Below are 24138 nucleotides of genomic sequence, written 5' to 3'. Positions count from 1 at the left end.
CTCGGGCACAGGCCAGTAGCCGCTCGTGCACAGCTCTGTACTCCCTTGGCTGTGAGCACGGTGACTGTAATACTCGCTGCGGCAGCGCTTCGCGCTGCTAACGGCAGCGAGCCCTATAAATAACATTTAGCAACAGAAAAATGTTATAATAAAATTCTAGGTATCACAATACATTATGTGGCGTGGAGGTTTGAGGTGTGTCGGCCTTTCCTGGTTGAGTCAGGGCTGGGCTGAGTAGAATGGGCTGCATTTAGTGTAGTGGTAGGAGATTTCCCTGCACCTGAATAGGCTTGGTCTGCCCTGGACAATGCTGTCTCCACCTCCTGTCAGGAAGGACCAAACTGGTTTGGACTGAGCACAGAGCCTCTCTGCCGCAAGAGAACAAAGAGAAATTGAGTATAAATTTTGGGGGCAAGACCTCAGGACTTTAGATTACTTCTAGACTCAAGAGGAACCTATGACAAGGAGAAGAGGTGGGAAAGATGAAGGAGAAGTACTGCCCCTTTGCTGTGTGCTATGTGGGGTTGGCCTTCAGTGGCTGTTTCTGCCAAGGAGAGGACCAAGACTTTGCTGTATGCTGTGTATCCTGCTTGAAGAAGATCTCCAAGATCTTGCCTCATGTTCCGAAGTCTCACTGACACAAATACTTCATGACCTCTGTCCTCCTGCACCTGGAACTGCTGTTTAAGCTGCCACAGAGGAAATAGCAACACCAACGCTGGAGAGCGATGCCTTGACCTGCAACGAAGCTGTGGGCACCGTTCGTGAAGTGCACGACGCACCGCCCCGATGCCTTTTGGGATCGGTGTGACTCCGGGCCCGACGCCATGCACCTCGCAGTCGGCGCTGTACTTTGGGATTTACAGCTGTCACAAAGTTGAAATAGCCCCAGGAGGAGCTATTTGTTGCTACGAGCTTTATCTTTTTAGAATAACCTATTTTTTATGTTATCTTGATATATGTGTGGTGGAATTTTGTCGTTTTGGTCTTGTTTTGTTTAGATAAAGATGTTCAATTTTTCTAAACTGGTGTGATATCCATTTGTATTGTTTTCACTGTGTTACTGTATGTGTGCACAAATTCTTTACACACTGCCTCTGAGATGAGCCTGCCTGCTTGTACCAAGTCACCAAAGGGGTGAGCAGGGGTTGTCTAAGGTCATAAGTCCCTTACGCTGACTAGAAGCAAGGGTCCCGACTAGGACAAAGGTGCAAACCACTGCCAACAAGAGACCCCAATTTCTAACATACGGCCATCTTGGCAAGCACCAAGCCATGCACCATCATCTTTATTCGTAATCCTGAAACCCTCTAGTGATCGAGATACATCCTTTATCCCTTCTGGTCTTCTGAACTGTGGTCCATTTAGAAATATTCGACTGATGAAATGTGCAAGAGGCACACGTGTAGGAAGGTCTAAGTACATGAACACTGTCAGGACAGATAGACATAACACTTTTAATACAGCTTGTGACGGGGCAACCTAAAAATATCCTTCTTTATTTGTGTGGATAATCATTCTAAATTTCCTTTTTCTCAGCTTATGGTAAGAAACCTTCAATTTGAAGATGGAAGAATGATTCCTGCATCCAAATATTTTTCCACTGGTGAAACAACTACAGTAGAGCTCACAGAGGAAGAACATAATGTGGCGCTTAAAATCAAGGTACATTTATACATAACAGAACACATTAAGCTAATGTTATTGTGTTGCATGTTCACTATGGTATTGAAAAACATATTTTGAGATTTTTTTAAAATATTTTTTTTTTAGTGGTCTACATTGCAAAAGAAACAATCCTTACTGATACTGACATTTGTACGTATAAAATAATTATAGGCTAGGTAATTTGAAGAAAGTTACTGCAATCATTAAACACAATTTCCAGTGTTACTACGTAGACAAATCCTTATAAGTGTGTCCCACGTTTTTTTCAATGGAATAGCAAGAGTACAGTTAGCTTTGTGATGATGATAGGTTTTCCATTTAATTATGTTTTTATGGAGCCTGGTGTTCTGCATATTTGGTTGTTTTCCTCATAGGTGGAAGAGATATTTTGCTTTTCTGTTTTTTTACTGCCTGTCGTGTTCAGCATTGCAGCTGTGATGCTAGATGGAAAGTTGTGGATGCCAGTATGTTAGAGGACTGAAAGTTTGGTAGTGAACAAAACAGTCTGAGCAGGTCCTTCTGCTGTTCTCTTTCCTTATGTTTACTTGTAACTAATAAAGACAAAGATTACTCAGTATAGCAGCTGTACTCAGTGGCGGCTCCTGCTCTAAGGCAGAGTAGCGTTGCCCCACTGCTCAAAAGGAAAAATAACATTTTAATAACATATCGTTATTATCATTTTATTTTTCCTATTGAAGTCAGTGACTCTAAGGGCGGGGCTGGGCTGGTCAGAGCAGGGAGAGGAGTGCTTTGCACTCCTTAAGTGCACATGAATGCTTAACTGGCCCTCTGGGGCCGGTCAAACAGTCCTGCACGCTTTGCATTTCCCACACCAGGCTTGCTTTATACAGCCTGGTGAGGAACATGCAAATCCTCACAGTCTTCGTCTGAGCACCAAGTCTGAGCACCGAACCACGGCACTCCGAACAGTCACAACGCTGCATTGTTTAGTTGTGATTGGCTATGAAGAGTCAGTGAGCGGGGCTCCTTGCTCCTTCCTGCCGGTGCAGACCGGAAGAAGAGGACAGAGGAGAGATGCCGGCCGGCCTGCCAAGGTAAGTGTTTTTTTTTTCATTTCATAAAGAGAAAGTTCACAAGTGCCACTCCTGACATGAGTAACACAAGAAGTTGATATTGTGTAGACCATATAAGAGTAGCCAGTCTGTGACTGCATCCTGATATTACCAAGTAGTCAAATAATAGCAATTTCTTTCCCCTACCTTTCCTCAAATCAGGAAGAAAGGAAGGGAAACCTAGGACTGCTACTCAGAGTAATGAAGATTACCAGTAAGTACTCGCTGTATTACTGACCTCATCCATCTTCCTTCTCTCAGTCCTTACAGGAATAAGCATATACTCAAGTCATTAAACTGAAATAAATTGCTTTATATAAATCACAATAGAGCCTTAATACTGCAACACCACAGTGGATTTATTTCATTTTGTGCTATCCTACAAAAAATATCTTAATGGACCACAGAAAGAACCACAGTCCAAGTGAAGAAGAAAACACATCTCCGATTCTCAATCTGTAATGGGAGATGGAGTGCAGTGGTTACTAGGTAGTTACAGTATAAATGTCACTTAGGGAGGGTCCCTTAGAATGTCGCCCAAGAAGAAGACATTCCTCTAGTGGTGCAGCCCTGTACACCGGAGGGCAAAGACACTCCTACTTTCTAATTGGCAAGGAAACAACCATTCTTATCCAATGACTTATATTGGCAGTCGTTTGACAGTGACCTTTGTTAGCTAAAACACATATTACAAATAGGAAATCCACTTTTCTACAGAAAGCTGTTTTCTCCAGCTACATTGATACTGCTCTGTGTAAGTCTAAGGATCTCCTGATATAAAGATGGTCAAGGAAAAAACACCAGAAGTATCAAGTCTTGAGATAATTGGAATGTAGAGGAGATCTTTGGAAGAAAATTTGGATCTGACTTGAGAATGACGGGCAAAAATCCTGATAAATGGGCAGACACAAAGAAGAGCACCTATTTCTCCTAATCTTCAACCCAATACTATAGCCACCAAAAAGAAGACCTCTAGTGTCAACACCTTCAAAGAGATAGAAGAGAGAGGTAGACTCCTGAAGAATATTGAGAAGGAGGCGTAGATCCCATGAAGGGACCAGGGATTGGATGACCGGCCTCTTAAGCTGGAAACTTAGAAGAAGACCAGAAGCTAGAGGATAGAACTGAAATATTACAGAACCCATGTTGGCCTTGATGGCTGCCCATTGACTTCTGAGAGTAGAAAGTGCAAAGGCCAAGAGGAAACCATCCATTAAAAATTGAAGAACCTTCCCTCCCTTGCACAATGAGGAAAGAAAAATCCACAAATTACACCATCCAGAGAAGTTCTTTCAGTGTCTCTCGTACACCTATTAAGTACTCCCCTTTCTGGAAATTTGGAAGGAGAGCAGTAACTGCAAAAAGCAAGCAAATTCCATAGGTCTCAATCTCTTAATTTCAGATGCCCTAGCGACAGGTCCCATAGAGGTTTCTCTGGTGACAGAGGACATCTCAGAGCCAAGGGGTTTACTGGAAAAATCCAAGGACACTGGACTGTTTGCTGTGATAGAATAGGGAACCAGGGACAACAATTGGTTTCTCCACCCTCCCCACTCTCTTTTTGTACAGTACCTTGCTGATCAAAGGAAAAGGGAGGGAAACATGATCAGAAGATGCCTGAGCCATTGGAAGCTCTGCCTTCCATACCCCCTGACACAGTCAGAACTTAGATACTGCTGGAGTGATTGGTGGCATAGCTGGGTGCTGCTGTGATTTGTCACCAAAGGCCGAATCCCAGTACGAGAAGCTAGAACCTCTGCCCTTTGAAGGAGGTCGCATCAGGATTAGCAGGTTACTTATAACCCACCACAGATATTTTTACCTAGTGCCTCCAATTTAGGACTAAAAAGCTTCACTCCAGAAAAAGGAAGATGACTAACAAATGTCTTCTATGACTTGCTTGCCTTCCAGGAATGCATCCATATGTGGCGTCTGGCTGTGATAGACGAACCAGGGGCCACCATTGCAGCAGACAGGGTGTTGAAGGTGATGTCAGAAATAAATCTGACTTGACACTCCACTAGTGATTGCCTTAAAGTACCATCTTTTCCTTGATGTAATTCTTTTGCTAGTGCCTGGAAATTCGGCAGAAGAGACTGGATCGTGTAAGTTGCATATGTACCTGCTCTGAGAGTGAACTTCGAGACTGCAAATTTTCTTTCTTTTGGTCCTTCCACCTTCCTATCGACTGGGACAGGGGAGCTGCATCTTCTGAAGTATTTGTTTTGCTTATTGATGGTCCTTTCATTAAGGAGTCAACTTGAATGGAAGAGGGGAACTCCTCAGGACATTTTTCAAGAGGTATCACTTCACCAGGAACCTTGGGAAATGAGTCGTTTCCACATCCACCCATTCTCTGGATAGTCAGCCTCTAATGGCCTTATGCATAGCCAAGGAGCCGGGTTATTTTTTATGGACTGGCAGGAAAAATTGTTGTCCTCCATCTGAACAAGAGCCTCTGGAAAAAGAGATTTTCATTCAAATGGGTAACCAACTCCCTCAAATCTGTGGCTTCAATGTATCTGCTCCTCCTCTTTGTAAGGATCTGAGTGTATGTCCTAGGGAGCAGATACACTAGGCACGTTATCTGCAGTCCAACCATAATGAGTGGCAAAAGCTGCTTCCACAGATTTAATAATCATTCCTTAAAGGAGTTACATATGAGGGGCTGGATCCAGGTAAGCCACAACTGCGGTAGCTTGATCTCCCGAACTAGTCCATAAATATAACCAATGCCGAGGTGCTGATTTGATACACTGACTCAAAGAAACTGCTTGCCATAACTTAAGTAAAAGCTGCACTTCCCGCTTTATCAGGTTGCCAGGCAACCCATTGCAGCATGCAGGAATATTTCGGGGCTGCCGCTATCTTGAACTCGGGCATTGCTGTGCGGTTTAGTTAACATTAACGCAGCCCTGCATTACCTTCAATTACACTCAATAATAATATATTAAAGACACAATGTCAATGTTGGGACGCTGCTAAGCGATTAGGAGGCATCCAGGCCAAGCCGAATGGCCAGAGCCACGTGGGGAGCGAATGCTAGGGCCGCGTGCTGAGCAGCGCTCCAGACAGCGCACACCGACATTTGAGAAAGTGGCAGCTAAGGCAGGCCTATCCATGCATTTAAAAATATACAGATAAGATAAAAAAGAATACAAATATATCATGATAAAATACTTAGCTTTTGTGTGGGAGAAGTTCGACACAGAGCAAAAACACAGGATGCAGTCGGTCATAGGTTAGCTCTTCCTATATGATATACACAGGGCCGGGCAAGGAACCCAAAGCAGCCCTGGCAGTTTTCTCGGACCATCCCCTGGAGAAGCACTACCTGGCCCTGGGAACTGGAAACGCTTGCTTGCTGATTTTTTTTTTGGGTGGCCGATATTGCAACCGTGCTGCAAATCCGGCCCCCAGCCTCCCAGGGAAATGCCCGATCTTCGCTATGGCCTGCCCAGCCCTGGGTATACACAGTATCAACTTTCTGAAGGACAGCTATGAACTTTACCTTTAGATGTGTGACTTTTGTGCACTAGAGACCAGAGCTCATTTTTGTAAGGACGGTGACGAGGAAGGGAAAGAGGTTGACCTTGTGAGACGACCTGTTCTGGGAACGGTAGTACCAAGTTTCAGAGTGGAGTGACTTATGCAGGGTGCAGATACCTTTAGCTTCTGTGGGAGACCATTTCAGTGAGCTCAAGACTGGATACGCCAAAAGCACAAGAAATAAAGGGCTGTAGCTAGGGTGGTGTAAAAACGTTACCTTTTTCCTACACCTGTCTGAACACGACAGGCATATTTCACCTGTTCAGTGCAGTAGAATACATTGCCTAGTTGGGAGGCGTAACTTTGCACCCAGCTCAAGGTTCTGCGAGATCAGGGAGCCATATGCACAGCGAAGCGTTAAATCTACCCCGTTTTTTCAAACAGAAAAATGTATAGCGCTTCTTTGAGCAGCTGCTGAGGGTATCAGCTGGCCGTGGTTTGGCAGTCCACGCTCGAACAAGTGCCCAAGAGTCTGTACTGACCTTCCAGCTGCTCATTTTTTTGTAAATTTCCACTGTAAAGAGGGGGGATGGAGTGACGCTTAAAACTAAACAGATTTGTTCATATTTATTTACTACACAAAACGAAAGGTCATTTAAATGGCGTACCTTTTAATAGTAAGGTTGTTCTCTTTGACAAGAGAAATTATCTTGTATTCTCGTGGATGCTTCATTGTTTAATTTAAAGTCTGTTTTTTTTCTGTCTTGCACTCTAGTCAATTTGGAAAGGCATTTTAAGTAATGTTGCTGCGATTGAAGATTCCACAGACTTTTTCAAATCCGGAGCTGCTTCTATGGATGTGGTCAGGTAATCTTCAAAAGTTGATTGTTGAAGGTGCAGCTACTGCTGATGTAGGTCTAAGATCTTGATAGTGTTATATCCCAGAAGGCTATAAAATTCTCTGTAAAAAGGAGGGCCATTAATTAACGGCTATTATATCCATATTATAGGTAAGGGAATGGTATCAACATTATCTGCCATGTACAGCACAAAATACACATTTACTGTGGTCATGTACACGCCCGCCCCCTCCTCTCTAGCTCATGATCAAGGGCATTCACTGCTGAATTAAATGGGGGTGTAAATATTGACTGGAGAACGCCCTTGGCAAAGGGCTGAAGATGGCACGCGCAACGTGAGGATTCTGAGGAGGAGTGTTCGTTTGTAGCAGGAAGTAGTTGTATCTTTCCTGACCTCAGTTGCCCTTCTTTTTTTGTGCTCAAAATCATTTTATTGAATTTCAACAACAGCATGTAAAGACATCGGCCAATAAATACAGCGTATAAAAAAACAGCAATGTGTTAAAGCAAGAAAGGTATGGATTTTGACTACTTCATAGTTCAAGAAGCAAGCGTGAGGAGAGATATATGGAAATCAGAGATAGGAAGGGAGCGTTGTCTACAAAGTTTCACGTAGCCACAGCACTATGGTACATCAACGTAGGTCCTTGCAAGGTACGTAGTAACACAAAATAAATAAGGCGGGTCTTAGCCATTACGCTACAAGCCTGGCGGTCAAGGAAGGATACTAGCTTAAGCTCACACATAGTTCGTTCCTCCATTGACTGGTAAATGCAAGGGCAGCAATGCGGTCTCTGCAGGCCTAGACTGTCGCTAAATAAAAGAAACAAACAGAAAGAAAAACTAAAATCTCCTCCAAAGAGGGGGGATGGGGAATCCAATGGGGAAGAACTGTAAGGAAGTGGAGAGTGATCAGTACATGCTAAGCTGATGAAAAAAGCAAACAATGCAGCAAGAGGGCAGGGGGTGGGTCGGAGCTAAAGGTCAGAGCTTGGTGGAAAAGAGACTAGGTACGTGGAGGTGTGCCAGGAGTGGTCATGCGCATATCAGATTGCAGAGAGCGCCATGTGTAAGGAAAGCAATCTTCTCTCCCTCAAGAGGGTTAGACAAACAGGTGAAGAGTGCAGTTTAGGTGGATGGAAGTAAAGGTCTTCCAACCGTGACAGGTAATCAAGGAGAGGAGAGGAGAGAAAGCTAACGGGATAGGTGTTCCATCACCAACGTATGGCAAAGTCTGGTGAACCAGGAGGCAATAGGAGGGAAAGCAGGAGTCTTCCAAGCCAAGACTATTAATTGGCTGCCCCTGTCATATGATGGATTAGGTGGCAGTCTAGTCTGCTGTTATCGGAAACTCTATGGTATTTTTTGTGTGTCCCAGGACATCTTTCCAAAAGAATGTCATTTGGGGACATGTCCACCAGATATGTACGCAGTTACCCCCTGTGCCGCTCAACTCCAACAGGCTGCGGAAGCCATGGGGAACATGGTAAGCAGGCGAGCTGGGGTGTAGTGTAATACAATTGGTACATCAGTTTGTAAGAAGACTCTTGGTGCAAGATGCTTCTGTGTGTCTTGGAGATTTCTCACCACAGCAGCTCCCAGCTTCTGATTACCATTTCATCTGATATGTATGGCGCGGCAGGAGGCGAGACTGCTGGAGGATACTATAGGTTTTGGAAATCAGACTCCTAGAGCCCTCGAATTGACAAACTAATTTCTGAAAGGGTATGACTGTTAGCGTCGCCCCTCAACATGGGGGGTTATAAAGCCCCCAGTGCCGAAGCTGGAAATATTGATGCCTAAATTTATCAGGTAGGTCGAAGTCAGATTTGCATTGTCAAATGATTTGATCTGTTGCCTCGAAGAGATCCTGAAGTACTCAGAATTTGCCTCTCTCCCAAGCGGGGAAGGAACCTAGACACAGCCCTGGTGTAAAATCCAGGTTACGCACAATAGGAGTATTCAGGGAGAAAAAGGAGGCTAAGTCATACTCCACTGCCAACCTATACTAGATCTCCAGCATCATCATAGTATGGGTTGCAAGGTGACCACTTCGGGGACGGTGGCACCGTGGCAACCATGCAAGATCTCAAAGAGGCCTACAGGCCACCGCATGATCCATTTGGAAACAATGCTTCCCGCTTTCTCTGATAACCCACTCAGATAAAAGCCACAAGTGAGCTGTAAAATAATAGTCAAGAAGATTGGAACATGCCAGACCCCCCAGGTTCCTGTGCAGTATAAGGACGGCATTGGAGATGCAGACCTGGTTACTGCTCTGCAATTGGCGGATATCTTCAGCCTGAATAGAGGTGAATAGAGCCTGGAACAGGTAGAGTAAACTGGGCAAAATTGTTCATCTTGACCAGGTTCACCCGGCCCAGCAAAGGAAATGTGCAGAGGTTTCCACCGATGCAAAACATCCAAGATGGCCCTATGACAAGTTATCCAGTTAGGGCGGGTCCATGTCTGTAAGGAACTTGTGACAGTAAGCCCTAGATATCGAATAGAGTGTTCCACCCAATGGAAAGGAGCTAATTCACGTAAAGCTGGTGGATGCTGCGGCTAAATGGTAAGGTTAAGCTCCTGCAGCTTCTGAACTTCTGCAGGGAGGGTGGTGATTGGCTCAGTCAGAGTCTGCAGGAGATCATCCAGGTAAAGGCGAACCTTATGGTCCTGTCCCCCCAAAAGGAATGCCCGCAATATCTGATGCCCGACGAAGGCGTATCACCAGGTAAAACAACTAAAGTAAAAAAGAGGGGGAACAGTTGACATCCCTGTCGGGTGCCCTACTGTATTGGGATGAAGTTCTGTAGATTGACCATTAACCTGAATAGCAGCCGTCGGTGCGGTATAGGAAGCCATGATCTTTCTAACCATAACCGGACCCAGCCCTATCTTATGAGGACATCACACAGAACATCCCAACTGACCCTATCCAGTGTCTTCTCTGCATTCAAAGACAGGAGAAGGGGAGGGATATTGTGAATATGTGTTTTTTTCTATCAAGGGGCAAGGCGCCTGGTGTTGTCTGGGGCCTGGCGATGTTGAATAAAGCCCACCTGGTCATGGTCAATCAGCCCTGGTAGGAGGGGCTCAAGGCTGTTAGCCAGCATTTCAGTAAAACGCTTAGCTCATGTATTTAATAATGCTATGAGCTGACAGGAGGGGCAGAGGGTGGTGTCTTTTACCTGGTTTAGGGATAAGGGAAATATCTGCCACCGGCATCAGAGGCATAAGCCCAGAAGTGTGGGTAAAGGAATCGAAGAGATCGAGCACGTGGTCCTTGTAGGTGGGAAAGAAGATTTAAAAAAAGGAAACCGGTAGTCCATCCGGACCAATGGTCTTTCTCACTGACATGTCTCCCAGAGCTTTTCTAAGTGCCACCACAGTGAAGGGGCGTCTCCATGACTCAGGCGAGGTGTGAGCCTTAGTGCGTCCACGGGCACTCCTGTATATAGGCATGGATGTTTGCAGAATCTTCCCTCCCGCTCGTATAGAGGGCCTTACAATAGTTTTGAAATGCTTTCTGCTTATCCACTTCCCTGACTGCAAAACCCGAATCTGCCAAGTGGAGCTTAGCAATATGGGCACGAGAGAACTGGTAGCAGAGATGGCATGCCAAGAGGTTCCCCCCTTTTCCCCCCATCATAATATTTTTGCTTGAGGGCTAAGAGAGAATGTTCAGCTTTGTTAACTCTGTTTGCACGGAATTGTCCACGAAGTATCGCAAGCTGGCGTTTGCTACGGCTTGAAGGCTTGTGTTTATCTAGTCCCTCCAGGGTTTTAAACTAGTCACTGAGTTTGGTTTCAAATAGGCATGCTTCACACGCTTGTGCTATCACTATGGAGTGAATAATGCCCCGTATTATAGCTTTGAAAACATCCCATCGCATATGAGGTGGTGTGTTCGGTAGAGCGCTGAATTTGAAATATTCCTGAATCGCATCATTCATGGCTTCCCTGTCTACTGGATTGCATAATAGCTGAGGTGGGAGGGCCAGGTCAGCTCTATGTGAACGAGGTCTGAAATAGAAATGCCGGAAATCATCGTTGTTACCAGGCTGCGCAGGAGAGAAGGAGTAAGAAACACATTGCCAGTTCAGGAATTTGACTGATGTACGCATGAATAAAAGGAGTAATCCTGGGCATCAGGATGTAGGTAGCGCCAGGCATCAACTAGGCCTGAGTCTGTGATCTTCCGCTTAAGCTGAGCCGACATGGCCCCCATGCCTTGAAAGTAAGTAGAGCTCCAGTCTAGCGTGGGCTCCCACAGTAAGTTAAAATCGCCCCACACCACCTCCCCCTGGGCATGAAGGAGTTGGTCTTTAAGAACCCCACAGAGGAATGAGTCCTGCACCTGGTTAGGGGCATACACATTCTGAAAGAAAAGGATCCTGCGTCCCACTCTACTGTCACCATCAGGAAGCGCCCTCCAGGGTCTTGAACTACGCACAGCAACTTAATATTAAATCCCCTCTTAAAGAAAATACCCACCCCTAGTGTTTTAGTTTCTGTATAGGCCCAGTATTGGGAAGGATACTTAGGATGGGCAGTCCTCCTTGAACAGGTGGGTCTCCTGTAGAAAGATTGTCTGGGTCATGGTGGAGAAGCTGCCCAAGAGGGAGGAAGAGGCCAGACAGGTAAAGAGGAGCCAACAATGGGGTAATCTATGTCTATATGTCTACTCTAGAAGTACAACAAAGAATACTGCAAATGGCAATACAAGAATAAAAAGTCCAGTCCAAGGCCACGGGCCTTGTAGAAGAAGGAAAGTGGTTAGCATAACAATATGAACAAGCGGCTATGTTAAATTTGAAGCATCTTGTTCAAGCAAAAGTCAATTGTGCGCCCCATAGTGCTTTGATGATCCCTGCTTCATGTTTTGAAGATGAGATATTATATTCTCTTCTGCTGCACAGAGGGGTCTCTCCTTCCCCAGGCGATCCCTACCACGTCTGCACACCGTGCTAAACTCTGGGCATCATCGGTCTTTTCCCTCCGTAGGCGGGATCGAGGTCCCTCTATATGGCGACCCCTCCAGAAGGCCCAGAAGGCATTTTGCCTCAGTGAGGGAGCCATTGTTTACCATTCAACTGGAAGAGGAAGCCAACAGGGTGAGTCCATTGATATTTGAGGTTCATTTCCCCAAGTTTCTCTGTGATTGACCTGAAAACTCTTAGATTGTAAGTGTTATTGGTGAGAGGTCGTGAAAAATCTGCAGTGTATGGCCTCGAAAGACCAAGTCAGCCTACCCTTAGCTGTTTTGAGAAAGGCCTCCTCCTCCTAAAAAAAGAGGACTCATCAGAATGTCTTGGGCCGTATCTCTTTGACTAGATATGGCTGCCAGTTGGTGAGCGCATTCTAGAAGCAATAGCTGAGCCTTGTGTCCCCTCGAATCTTCTAGAGGAAGTCTGTAGTAAAAGTCACGATACCCTTGCCCTCCACACCCTGTGGGACGCCCCGGATGCAGAGATTGTTCCTGTGGCTGCGGTTCTTCAAATCTTCCTGTTTGTCTTGGAGTTCAATATGTTGGTCCTCTAGGGCACTAACACGAGGTATAGGCATCTCTTGATCCTCTGTGCGGGAGTCCATTGTGCGCTCGAGGTCCTGTACACGTGTCCCAATGTCCATGATATCTCTGCAGATCTTGGTTGCAACTTTTAAAGTCTCCTTTTAGGGAGCCAATTCCATGCTTAATGCCACTAAGGAATCAGGCCATTTAGTCCTGGGTGATCAGCTGCGCCACTGTAGCCTCAATGTCCTATGCAGAGGGCTCCCCCTTAGTAGCCATGGTCTGTAAGGATGATTTGGACCATAAATAAACCACGGCATATTCTTTGGAGGAGCATGAAGGAAAAGGCTACAGGGTTGCACAGTAGGCAGATGATAGGGAGCCTTGGGAGTCCCTGGATAACTGCAGAGGAGGACAACCCCAGAGATGAAGCTGGTCAAGAGGTGAAGCATTCCTTGGTCTCATCCGGAGTGGGGGGGGGAGTGGGTGGGGTAGGGGCAGATCATGACGCAAAAGGACACTAGTCAGATGAGCACTTTAGTGGTACCCCTTGAAGCCTGCGCCCCTTCTGAGACAAGTCTGTAGCTGCCTGCAGCATAGAATATATGGGGATCCCTAGTGCGGTAGAACCCAGTAAAGGGCGGTCCACTATCCCTGGAGGCAGCAGATATAGGGAGCGAAGCCAGGAAAACCCCACAATGCAGTCTTGCTCCATGTAGATTGCTACAGTCAATGGGGGCCTGAGTTTATACCCACTCTGGGGATTCCCCAATAACACAGTAGGCCACAAACAAAGAGGATGGTCAGCAGGTGTGCTTGGCCCTCCATGCAACGCAAGGCGCAGAGTATCCGCAACTCGCCCCTAGGGCTATGTGGGATTCAGGCCATCTCGGGACGGGCAATAAGCAGTTAGGAAGCCCCGGACAGTATGTAGCAGGTGGGCACAGCATTCACTCACCCACCAAAGGGATGCATTAGATGCCACAGCACAGCTCCCAGGGCTGCACAGTGATCCTGCTGTTAGAGGCAAGAACTCGGGCAGATAACCCCCAGGTACTGTCTCTAACTCATTAGGGTTGAAATCGACGGTAGCAGCCACATGGTCCCTGGGGCAGGCCAGGAAGGCTCGCGAAGTGACAGGTCAGTACTGCATCCATCCGCTCTGGAGCGTGTCGTCATTGCAGGCCCAGCCACTGCCTCAAAACACTACAGGCCAGCAGGCCAAGAAGCCAGAGGTCTGTCCAAAGGGAACACAGGCCAGCATCCCCGCTGCCCGTACTACAGCCACCCCCTACCATCAGCAACCAGCTTCAGGGATCCGTAGCAGCCATGAGTCAGAAGGCCGGTCAGTCTTCCGTTGGTCCGTCAGAGAGGTTCAGTGCAGCAATAGGCATCACCTTTGCGACAAGGCTGCCCAAGATGGCAGGCCAGGAAGTTGCAGACTTGCTAGCAATTGCCACAGTCAGCTCCTTCATGACCCATGAGGCTCCTCACTCCCATCGTCTGAAATCAGCCCTGGGAATCTGCCACTACCGAGGGGATACAAGAGGACTCATCCGCACCCCGCGGTATGCCTCAGCCAGGAGATCGAAATGGCGGCACTTTCTAGCCCAGTAGCAGGGCAGGCCGTCTCATCGTCGGGATGCCACTTTGCTGGGCTGCAATCGCCCAGTCCTCAGGCTCCAGGGACCTCTAGAGACACGCGGCAGGTGAATCTGGTATGGTAAGGTACAGCAAAGCAGGCGAAAATTAGCTTTAAAGCCTGCGGGGACTTGGAGCACGGACAAGCTGCGTCGTACTCCATGACCTGTCAAGCCACTCTCCACAGAAGCCCTTCTAAAACCGCAGTGGCCCTCAGTAACTCAGAGTGTCTGAAGAGCTTCGCAAAAATCACAACTTGCTTCAAGAGAAACCAATTTGCATACAGAGAAAACACCAGTGAACCTCAAGCATAAGATGGGCTGTGGTGCAGAAAGGACATAACAAAAAGCCTTATGTGAAAACATTCCGGGATAACACCAAGAAAGATTTGTGAAACAAATCTGGCTATAAAAGTATACCGTTGATACCACACCAAATCGGCAGAAAAAGCTTAGCACACAATGACTTCATTGTACACGCTTTTTGACATCTACATAAATGAAATTGGTCAGTACAATAGGTTTTGCACTGGTTTTGTTGGCAAGTCAATGTGGAGGTTATTACAATAATTGTAATAACCGGATGTAACTAAAATTGTGGTACGTAAGAAAGAAACCAAATAGAACTAGTAAGTGTCTGGTAAGACTGTATTTTTAGGCGGCATCAGATACTTTTGATGAACGTTAGCGGTAAAAGGAAGGAGCCCACGTCAAGAAGATCCTCGTTCTGCGATTTCCAACTGCAGCATTGGAACTCCCAGAGTGAGGTAGCAGAACATGGAACATAATGTCGATAAGCAAAAACAGTTCAATAGTGAGTTAAGTATACATGAGTTAAGAACTTAGATTGAAACAAATAAAGGACTAAAAGTCATGGCAACATACACTACAGTGTCTCAAGATTTTGAACAGTAAAGACTAGGCCTATGACTTAGAATCGTTTTGTGGCTTCAAAGAAAGTTATCCAGCAGAACACCATAGGCAAGAGTCACAAAAAAAGTAGTGAGTGCCAATACATGACTATACGACCATAGATGTGTATTGCATATATGTGCAAAGTATGTGTATTCAAAAACTAGGGCGGAGGAGCATCGCCCCACTGCTTTCTCGCACTGCAAGAAAGCCAAAACATAAACTGGTAATAACTTTGGGTTATTACCATTTTATGTTTGCTTTACGCATTTCTGGCAGGGAGGGCTGCTCTTCTCTTCGAGCAGGGCAGAGAGGGAGTGGTTGTGCGCAAAGACTGTTTGGTCGGCCCTCTCAGGCTGCCGAAACCAGTCATGCTCACTCTGCCCTTCTCCATGCAAGCTGCTCTGCAGCATGAATGGATAACATTCCCTCCCCATTAGCCCCTGGCTGGTCGCCTTTCCGAACAATCACAATGCTGCTTACAGCATTGTGATTGGCTTAGGGGAGGGAGCCTGTCCGCCTTCTTCCTGTTCCTGTTGGAGGCAAGAAAGCAAGAGAGCAGGAGCAGTGAAGACGTGAGAACTGGCAGAAAGGTAGGTTTTTAATTTCTTTTAAAATGATGATCCCCAGCCCTCCATGTGCGACAACATACCCCCAGTAACCCCATACCCCACGACCACCTCATATCCCTACGCCCCCCCACCCGCGAGCCATGCTGGTCGCTACTGTTCAAAACAATTGTATTTGCATGTACAGAAAGAAGCAAAAGCGCAAGTGTGTGGTGAGAGACATCTATCCTTCCTTGTTTCAAGGAGAAATAACAAAAGAATATTGTGCCCAATTTTTTTTTGTTGCTTGGTATGAACATGGCTGCATTCAGAGTACGTTGTCCATGTACACAGCCTGCAAAGGTCTGTGTGGATTATCGTTGGATATTGCTCCCGAGGTTGCTTCTACAATCGTGTGGCACAAGTGCAATTTTATTAAGTGTATTTTTACACTTTTCCAAAACGTAAAAGTAGATGTTTGGAGTGAGTAGGGAATTAGCTGAACAGTTCCTCTAAAGCCCACCCATCTTGAAGACTTCTATTTCCACAATAGAGGCTGCATGGCTCCAGCAGTGCACCACTAGCCCAATCTAGATTAGCAAAGTCACCTAAGTGAGGAACGTTCCCAAATATGGCTGGTTTGCAATATAAATTTAAAATGGCACTATCAAATTTCTGTGCTAACATTGGTTGAGCCCCCATCCTTTCTGCACCGAAAATCCCCATATCTACAAACTCAAATAAGATTAATTGGAAGTTTACTGTCATTTCCTCAAAAAAAACGTATTCCTTGTTTTCAGTTGTGTACAGACAAACTGAAAACACAAATTCTATTTGACAAGGGTAGCAAGGGTTGATACTGTACTTTTACATACAATAGCATCTTAGCCTTGTGGCATAATGCATTCAGGCACTGCATTGTAATTTTAAAATATCTGAGAATCACCTTTCATTTAAATCTGCTTCCTGCTATAAACACCATTATTTCTTTTTTGGTGCATGTAACAGTTTGTAATGATTCATAACAGAGTTTGTGATGTATTATGTGAATCAGATCAACATAAGGAAAACATACATTATGTGTTAATGGATTCATTATATTGTCTTGTGTTCTTTGAAGGCTAGTGGAGGAAATTAAACAGCAATGTGATGGGCTGGAGCTGCAAAATGAAGATGTGTACATGGCAACCAAATTCGAAGATTTTATACAGATGGTTGTTCGGAAATTGAGGGGTGAAGATAAAGAACATTTTGTTGTGGATTACGTAAGTAGAGGACTCTTTAAAGTCATTTTGACTTGAGCTGTGTTTTAACTATTATTATTCTCTTTATGTCTTCGTTTTTTTTGTTAAGTGCTGTTCACAGCATGTAGTTGTCTCCGACTGCTCTTCAGGAAGGGCTATAATGGGATTCAGCAGCAGGAGTGGGGTAGAAAGAGTTAGATGTTGTTCTTTCGGACCTTCCACAAGTAGATCTTTTTATTCACCAAAGCATGCGGTGAAGTCATGCGGTACACCCATTTGCAAAATACTCAGACAGTTACATACTTACATGATATTCTCTATGCTCACATAATTAAAAATGTTCAGGCAAATTAGCAGTCATGAGATAATCAGATTTGATCCAGTGTGAGACAGACACATTCAGCAACTGCATCCCCTGACCTTACTCAAAGAAAGGAACTGTTCTCTATCCCAATACATGGCGCCCTTGTCATGCACTGCTTAAGACCTCACCTATTACACCACATGTCCTTCAACTGACCTGTTGAAGGACCTCACTAATTACGTTGTCCAAGCTACTGCTCCTCAAATTACTCTATAAACCGCTAGATCATTTTAGAAAACAGTGTCCCTAACAATGATGCCCCAAGGATGGCAGGCAGAAGGGTCCCGGCAATTATGTTTGCCGATGATACCCTCCTGCTTTCCAAATCCCCTATGGGGATTCAACGGATACTGGATGGGGTTGGGGACTTCTGCAGAAACCATGGCCTTGAGATAAATGCCGACAAAACAAAGTACATGATATTTAATCCCACGGCATCCAGCGACCAAACCTGACTCTAGGGTCGGTAAGGTTGGAAAGGGTCATGACGTTCCAATATCTTGGGGTAACACTGCATGAAAACCTTTCCTGGGGACCACAGCAAGTAAAATCCCGTCTTAAGTAATCACAATTGGTGGGTGGCATCCTGAAGGTTTCAAACTCATCAACATTTAAGCCAGTGAGTCCAGCGCTGGAGATTTACAAAACCCAAGCCAGAGCTGCAGCACTTTATGGCGGAGAACTGTGGGGACACTCAGCTAGTTCCGAAATCACCAAATTGCAAACAAACTTTATCAGACGGCTGTTGATACTCCCACAAAGCACAAAGCACCCCACTTCTCCCCCTACGACTAGATCTGGGACTTTTACCTATAGAAGACGAGCTAGCACTGAAACCACTCCGGTTCTGGCATAGGCTATGGTCAACCGCGGAACTGTTACATTATAGGCAAGAGCTGAAGCATGTATTGAGCCTTAACAACGCTGATAAAATACCCTGGTTGGCTTTTGTCAAACGCGAATTTCTGCGCCTGGGTTTGGTTGATATGTGGGATGACCCTGAGAGAGGCTGCTCTGAGCGATCGCGCAAAACCCTGACTAGGATTTTTAAGGCTAAACGCCTGAACTCGGCCGTGTGCGCTCCTAATGTTGGCACCCTTACCGAACTATTTTTGGCTTCCAAAAGTTCTTATAGGTTTGAGGATTTTATAGACATCATCTTTCCCATTTTAGCAAGGAAGCTCTTTATTCAGTGGAGGTATGGTACTTTGCCTCTTAAAGTTTTTACAAGTAAATGATCCGCCTTAGATGCTACATCCTGTCCAGGATGTAGCTGTAGTGTTGAGGATGAAATCCATGTGCTTTTTTTTTGTACCGCTTACAGCAAATCTAGGAAATATTGGCTGGTACCATTATGTAGAAATTTAGGTTTTAAAAATTGTTTATATTCTTTTAGAATTTTAAAGACCAGTACCTTAAATTCCGAACTATAACATTATTTATACTTTGATTATTCCAGTGAATGGGTGAGTTTTTTTGTGTGTGTGTGTGTGTATATATATATATATGTGTGTGTGTGTGTGTGTATATATATATATATATCAAGATCCACAATCCTGAAGCGCCGAGGAAACCAAACGGACACAGCCAGGTACAGACCACACGACCAAGGATTCAACAAAAATAGTGTGCTTTTATTCCAATGGGGATGGCAGCATGACGCGTTTCGTCCGGGAAACCCGGACTTGATCACATATATATTATATTATCCCCTCCGTTTTGCATGGTAATACAGCGTGCACCTAGTGAGAACTCTGCCAGTGCACTTATCCTGATGCATGCTGGGAGCTGTAGTCGTCAACACTCGGACTACAACGACCCATGACTTGGTGGGGTCAGCTGACTTTCCCTTCGGGGGAGGACCATAGGAGGACAAAAGGGAGGGGCTTGGTGGTCCCTGCAAATCGCCACAGCGTCTGAGGAAGGCAGAGATGCCGAAATGCATTACGCTGGCGTGTGGTTCTAATAAAGAATTCTCCAACAAGTTCCCCAGAGTGGCCTCAGATCTCTTGGAGTGAAGTGGTCCTGTGACAAAATACATACGCGCCTCTCAGCAGCGCGTTTAAGAGGCCCCGCTCCTAACGTGTCCTGCGGCTTTGCTGACACCAATGGCAACACGCACTTAAGACTCACCGAGGATTCGGACACCGCAGGACAACCTTCGGCAGCAGTTCGGGTTAGCGGCTTCTGCAGGGAGCAGCTTGTCATTGAAGATGGGGTGGGGTCACTAAAACCCACACCTTCGGCCCTACCGAACATGGATGTTTGAAGGTGGAGCGTTGGGGACCTGAGGAGGATTTAAGAACAAAGAAGGGAGCTGCCAAGAGACACATTATCCCCTCCGTTTTGCATGGTAATACAGCGTGCATCTAGTGAGAACTCTGCCAGTGCACTTATCCTGATGCATGCTGGGAGCTGTAGTCGTCAACACTCGGACTACAACGACCCGTGACTTGGTGGGGTCAGCTGACTTTCCCTTCGGGGGAGGACCATAGGAGGACAAAAGGGAGGGGCTTGGTGGTCCCTGCAAATCGCCACAGCGTCTGAGGAAGGCAGAGATGCCGAAATGCATTACGCTGTCGTTTGGTTCTAATAAAGAATTCTCCAACAAGTTCCCCAGAGTGGCCTCAGATCTCTTGGAGTGAAGTGGTCCTGTGACAAAATATATATATATATATATATATATATATATATATATATATATATATATATATATATATATATATATATATATATATATATATTATTTATATATATTATTTATATATATATATATTAGCAGCCCGCCCCGGCGTTGCCCGGGGGCAGAAGGGGGCTGGGGGCTGCATTTTGAGTGTTTGTGTAGTCCCGGCCGGGCCCCCCGCCCGCCCCGACATTGGTTGTACTGCTGCCCGCCCGCCTGCCTCCCGGCCGCCTCCAGCCCGCCCCAGCGTTGCCCGGGGGCAGAAGGGGGCTGCATTTTGAGGATTTCTTTAGTCCCGGCCGGGCCTCCCGCCCGCCTCATGCCTTACATTAGCAAAACTCGGGCTAAAACGCCTCCCGCCTGCCTCACGCCTTACATCAGCAAAACTCTGGACTTAGCCCCCACTCCCGGGCCCCCGCCCGCCCCGACATTGCCTTGCCCGGACCGCCTCCCGCCTCACCTGAGCCGCCGCGCCACTCGTCACTCCTCGCCGCACGTCGCCCCTCGTCCCCGCTCCTCCCCGTGCCTCATCACGAAGGTGTAGGTCGCGCTCAGCGCTACGTCGCGGCCGGCGCTTGTTTTAGGGGACTACTTTTTTTTAAAACTTTGTTTTTTTAATTTGCGTTTATTTTTATTTTTTTGCAGCCTATGTCCATCTACACACCCTGTGGTTTACAACAATGTATTGGGTGTGTGGATTGGCACTGTGGTTCCCGAGTTTACCTTGCCAAAAGGTTTCTGTTCTCTCTGTATAATAGTAGTATATATATATATATATATATATACACACATTCTCCAAACAAAAGGTTTCGCAACATGTGGAAAAGGCCTCACAAGTTGGTAAGTATATCCTTTGTTGAGGGTGCAGCAAGGGCAGAGTGCCGTGGTTCACACATCAACCTGCCGGATGCGTTTCGGGCTTCAAGCCCTTGTTCACCGGCAATAATGAACAGTAGCAAACTTGAAAACAGGCACCAATTTATTCTGAAATACGCCCCGCCCACTGGCCTCCGGGCATTCTGTTACTTGTAGTGCCATTGATAATCACCCAAGTGGGTTTCAATTTGCCCCCTTACTTAGTCACTATAAAACCCTAATGGGTTGGCAACACTGTCAATTACCGTCCTTGTGCCAATTTCACTGACTTCAACTGGAAACTCAACAGGTCACTGAACACCCCAGGATTGTGGTTTCTCGTTGCGCCATTCAGTGGCAGGACTTTTCCTCAGCCGGGCCAGCCGATTAAGCATCCAAACAAAAGGTTTCGCACCATGTGGAAAAGGCCTTACAAGTTGGTAAGTATATCCTTTGTTGAGGTTGCAACAAGTGCGTCAAGGGCAGAGTGCCGTGGTTCACACATCAACCGCCGGACACGTTTCGGGCTTCAAGCCCTTGTTCACCGGCAATAATGAATAGAAGCAAACTTTAATAACAGGCACCAATTTATTCTGAAATATGCCTTCCCCACTGGCCTCTGGGCATTCCATTACTTGTAGTGCCAATGATAATCACCCAAGTGGGTTTCAAGTTGCCCCCTTACTTAGTCACTATAAAATCCCCAGTGGGTTGGCAACACTATCAATTACTGTCCTTATGCCAATTTCAATGCCTTCAAATGGAAACCCAACAGGTAACAGAACACCACAGGATCGTGGTTTCTCGATCCGCCAGTTCGCAGCGGGCCATTTCCCCGACTAGGCCAGCCGATTAAACATCCAAACAAAAGGTATATAGATATAATGATATGCAGTGGCTGGTGATGCTGCTGAGGTCTTTTGGAGGCGGTTGAGGACTTGAGACAAGGCTCTGGAGGACGTTCCTTGCCCTGTAGCTAAAGCTCGACTCAACGTTGAACCCTAGATGGGGAACCTTGCTAGGTATTGGCTGCAAAACCCCAGGTGTAGCCTGGTCGTGGGTTTCACTACAAGGCCGGGAAAAGGATTTTCTATGGAGTAATTAGACTAAATATACTGTGGATTCTGCTCTCCATGGGTCTTTGGAGTACCGAAGGGGCCTCCCTGTTCTCTGTCCTAGATGGTGTCCTCAGTGTCTTCAATGCCAGGCACATTCAATGGCTCTGTAGTGCCTTCGTACTGCATTCTATAATACACTCACCACCTTTCCCTTCGGTGCTGGATGATCTTTTTACACCTGAAGGCTAGGCAGGCAGAACAGGTCAATTTGTTGTGGTGTGTTGGGGGACAGAAGTTGTAAACCCTTTGTTGATCCAACCATAGGAACTTGCTGTGTCACTTAGGACAGAAGTGGAAGGGCGCATTCTGCATAACCCTCGCCCCTACAAGTCATTAGAATGCGACCTTTCCTCGAAATGTTCAATCAAATTCTGTTCTGAAATAGTCAGCAGTCATACAATGTCCCTGTATATCGAGGGTGTCAAATTTGGGGAACTGATGTGGAGGATTACACTTCCACAGTGCAGCAGGCCCAGCGCTGCGAAAGATACATCAGAACCCAGTGGTGGAAAAACAATAACAAAAGATAGAGTCTGTACTGGGGCACTGTGGGCTTCATGGGAGGTATCATAAGTCACCTTGAAACAGAAAGCTCTACCTCGAACAAAAACAATGTGCAATATCAACCCCTATCACTTGATTTCGGGAGGGTTAAAGCGTGTGAATATACTGCACCGTAAGAGCCAAAACGATTGTAACAGGTACGTATATTTTTCCTTACTGCATGATGTCCCTCATCTGTTCCCGAAAAATTGTTAGTCAGGGATTTTGTAACTAGTAGAAATGTTTTTTTCCTCTCAATTTGATGGTGCACTCTAAAGGCCAAGTTAATCATAATTTTTCTGTGGGAAGGTGTGACTTACTCCAAAGGACACAGGCGCTCCTCAAATTTTCAGGAGTAAATCAGACCTTTGCATGGAAAAAGGCTGTGGGAATTTGGCTATGAGCGAGTACTGTTGGCTCTAGTACTTAACTGTATGTTTTTGTTGTTGTTAGGCTTCACGAAACATTAACAGTATGACCGTGAATATGCCACACCAATGTTTCATAAACGGTCAGTTTATGGATGCTGAGGATGGAAAGACGTACGAGACAATCAGCCCTACAGACGGCTCAGTGAGTATTGAAATATTTCCATAGGTGTGCAACGGTATTATTGGTGCATAACTGCCATGGATTCATAATTTCAAGGTTTAAAGCGGTTATGTTTTTAACATATATGTTTATTAGTAGTAGTAGAGAGGTGTGGCTCACTGGTTAGAGGCGGCAGACCCGGAGGCTGAGAACGGCCCGGGACCAGGGTTCGATTCCCGACGCGGCAGGGTCGAGGACCAGGGTCAGCGGACTGATAATTCTCGCCTCGGTGCCCACTTTGGGCAGTGATCACACTCGGTAACTCTGGGCATTAAGCTTGCCTCATCTCTACAACGGCCCCCCACAGACGCCAGGGATGCCTGGCTTCACCTTGGAGATACCCAGCATGGGACCATCTCACAGGGAAAGCCAGGACGGGTTCCCCAGCGGTCATTCGCGCCAGGATACTCCGGTAGTAATTGAGCGCGCTACAAAACACCTTACATTTACATTTACATTTACATTAGACTTTTCAGTAGTGCAAAGCACACCAGGTATATAGTCCGAAAACATTGAGAACAGCGTCATGATAAAACCCTTTTTGGAAGCACAGTGTTAGCAGAGCATTGTTCACCACCCTTGGAAACCCTTTTCACTCGCTATTTTACATTGTGGCCGCCGCCCACTCCTGGAGTCCTCAGCGCTTCACCACTCTAGCTTCCTTCTGTTCACAAAATGTATACTATTTGACATAGTAGACAATCCTCAACTTAGCTGGTAATATTATATATGCCTTTGCACCAAGATCCACAAATGCCAAATTTGGCGATTCCAATTCCTTCCTCCTTTATGTAACACTAATTACATTGGGATTATCAAGATCTGTAATGGCTCATACATAATATTTTCTGCCTTCCAAATCCTGATGAGAATCCTACCCTGAGCCAACTCACTATCTTTTTGATTTTTTAAATTTTGGAAGCTGCAGTAAACACAGGTCGAAAATGTAACATGTAAACGTTACAAACATTGGATAGGGATAACACCGATGTGTCATTTAATCTAAGTAGACATCTTTGGTCGCAATAAATACCA

At 45.9% G+C, this 24138-nt stretch overlaps 1 protein-coding gene across 1 annotated transcript in view; it reads left to right on the top strand.

Moving 5' to 3' along the window:
- LOC147663684 (mitochondrial 10-formyltetrahydrofolate dehydrogenase-like) overlaps window positions 1-23085 on the top strand; it is a gene marked incomplete at its 3' end in the record, with an annotated part of 293187 nt that extends 270102 nt beyond the window's left edge. The window contains exons 8-11 of the mRNA XM_086950265.1: window positions 1540-1665; window positions 7006-7097; window positions 16826-16970; window positions 22966-23085. Coding sequence (XP_086806391.1) covers window positions 1540-1665; window positions 7006-7097; window positions 16826-16970; window positions 22966-23085 — 483 coding nt within the window. The remainder of the gene's footprint in view (window positions 1-1539; window positions 1666-7005; window positions 7098-16825; window positions 16971-22965) is intronic.
- Between the last annotated feature and the right edge of the window lie 1053 nt (window positions 23086-24138).

The sequence above is a fragment of the Lissotriton vulgaris genome, unplaced genomic scaffold (assembly GCF_964263255.1).
Source record: "Lissotriton vulgaris unplaced genomic scaffold, aLisVul1.2 SCAFFOLD_1986, whole genome shotgun sequence".
In the NCBI taxonomy this organism is placed as follows: Eukaryota; Metazoa; Chordata; class Amphibia; order Caudata; family Salamandridae; genus Lissotriton; species Lissotriton vulgaris.
Note: the sequence above shows the minus strand (reverse complement) of the source record. Positions and strands in the feature narration are given on the sequence as shown.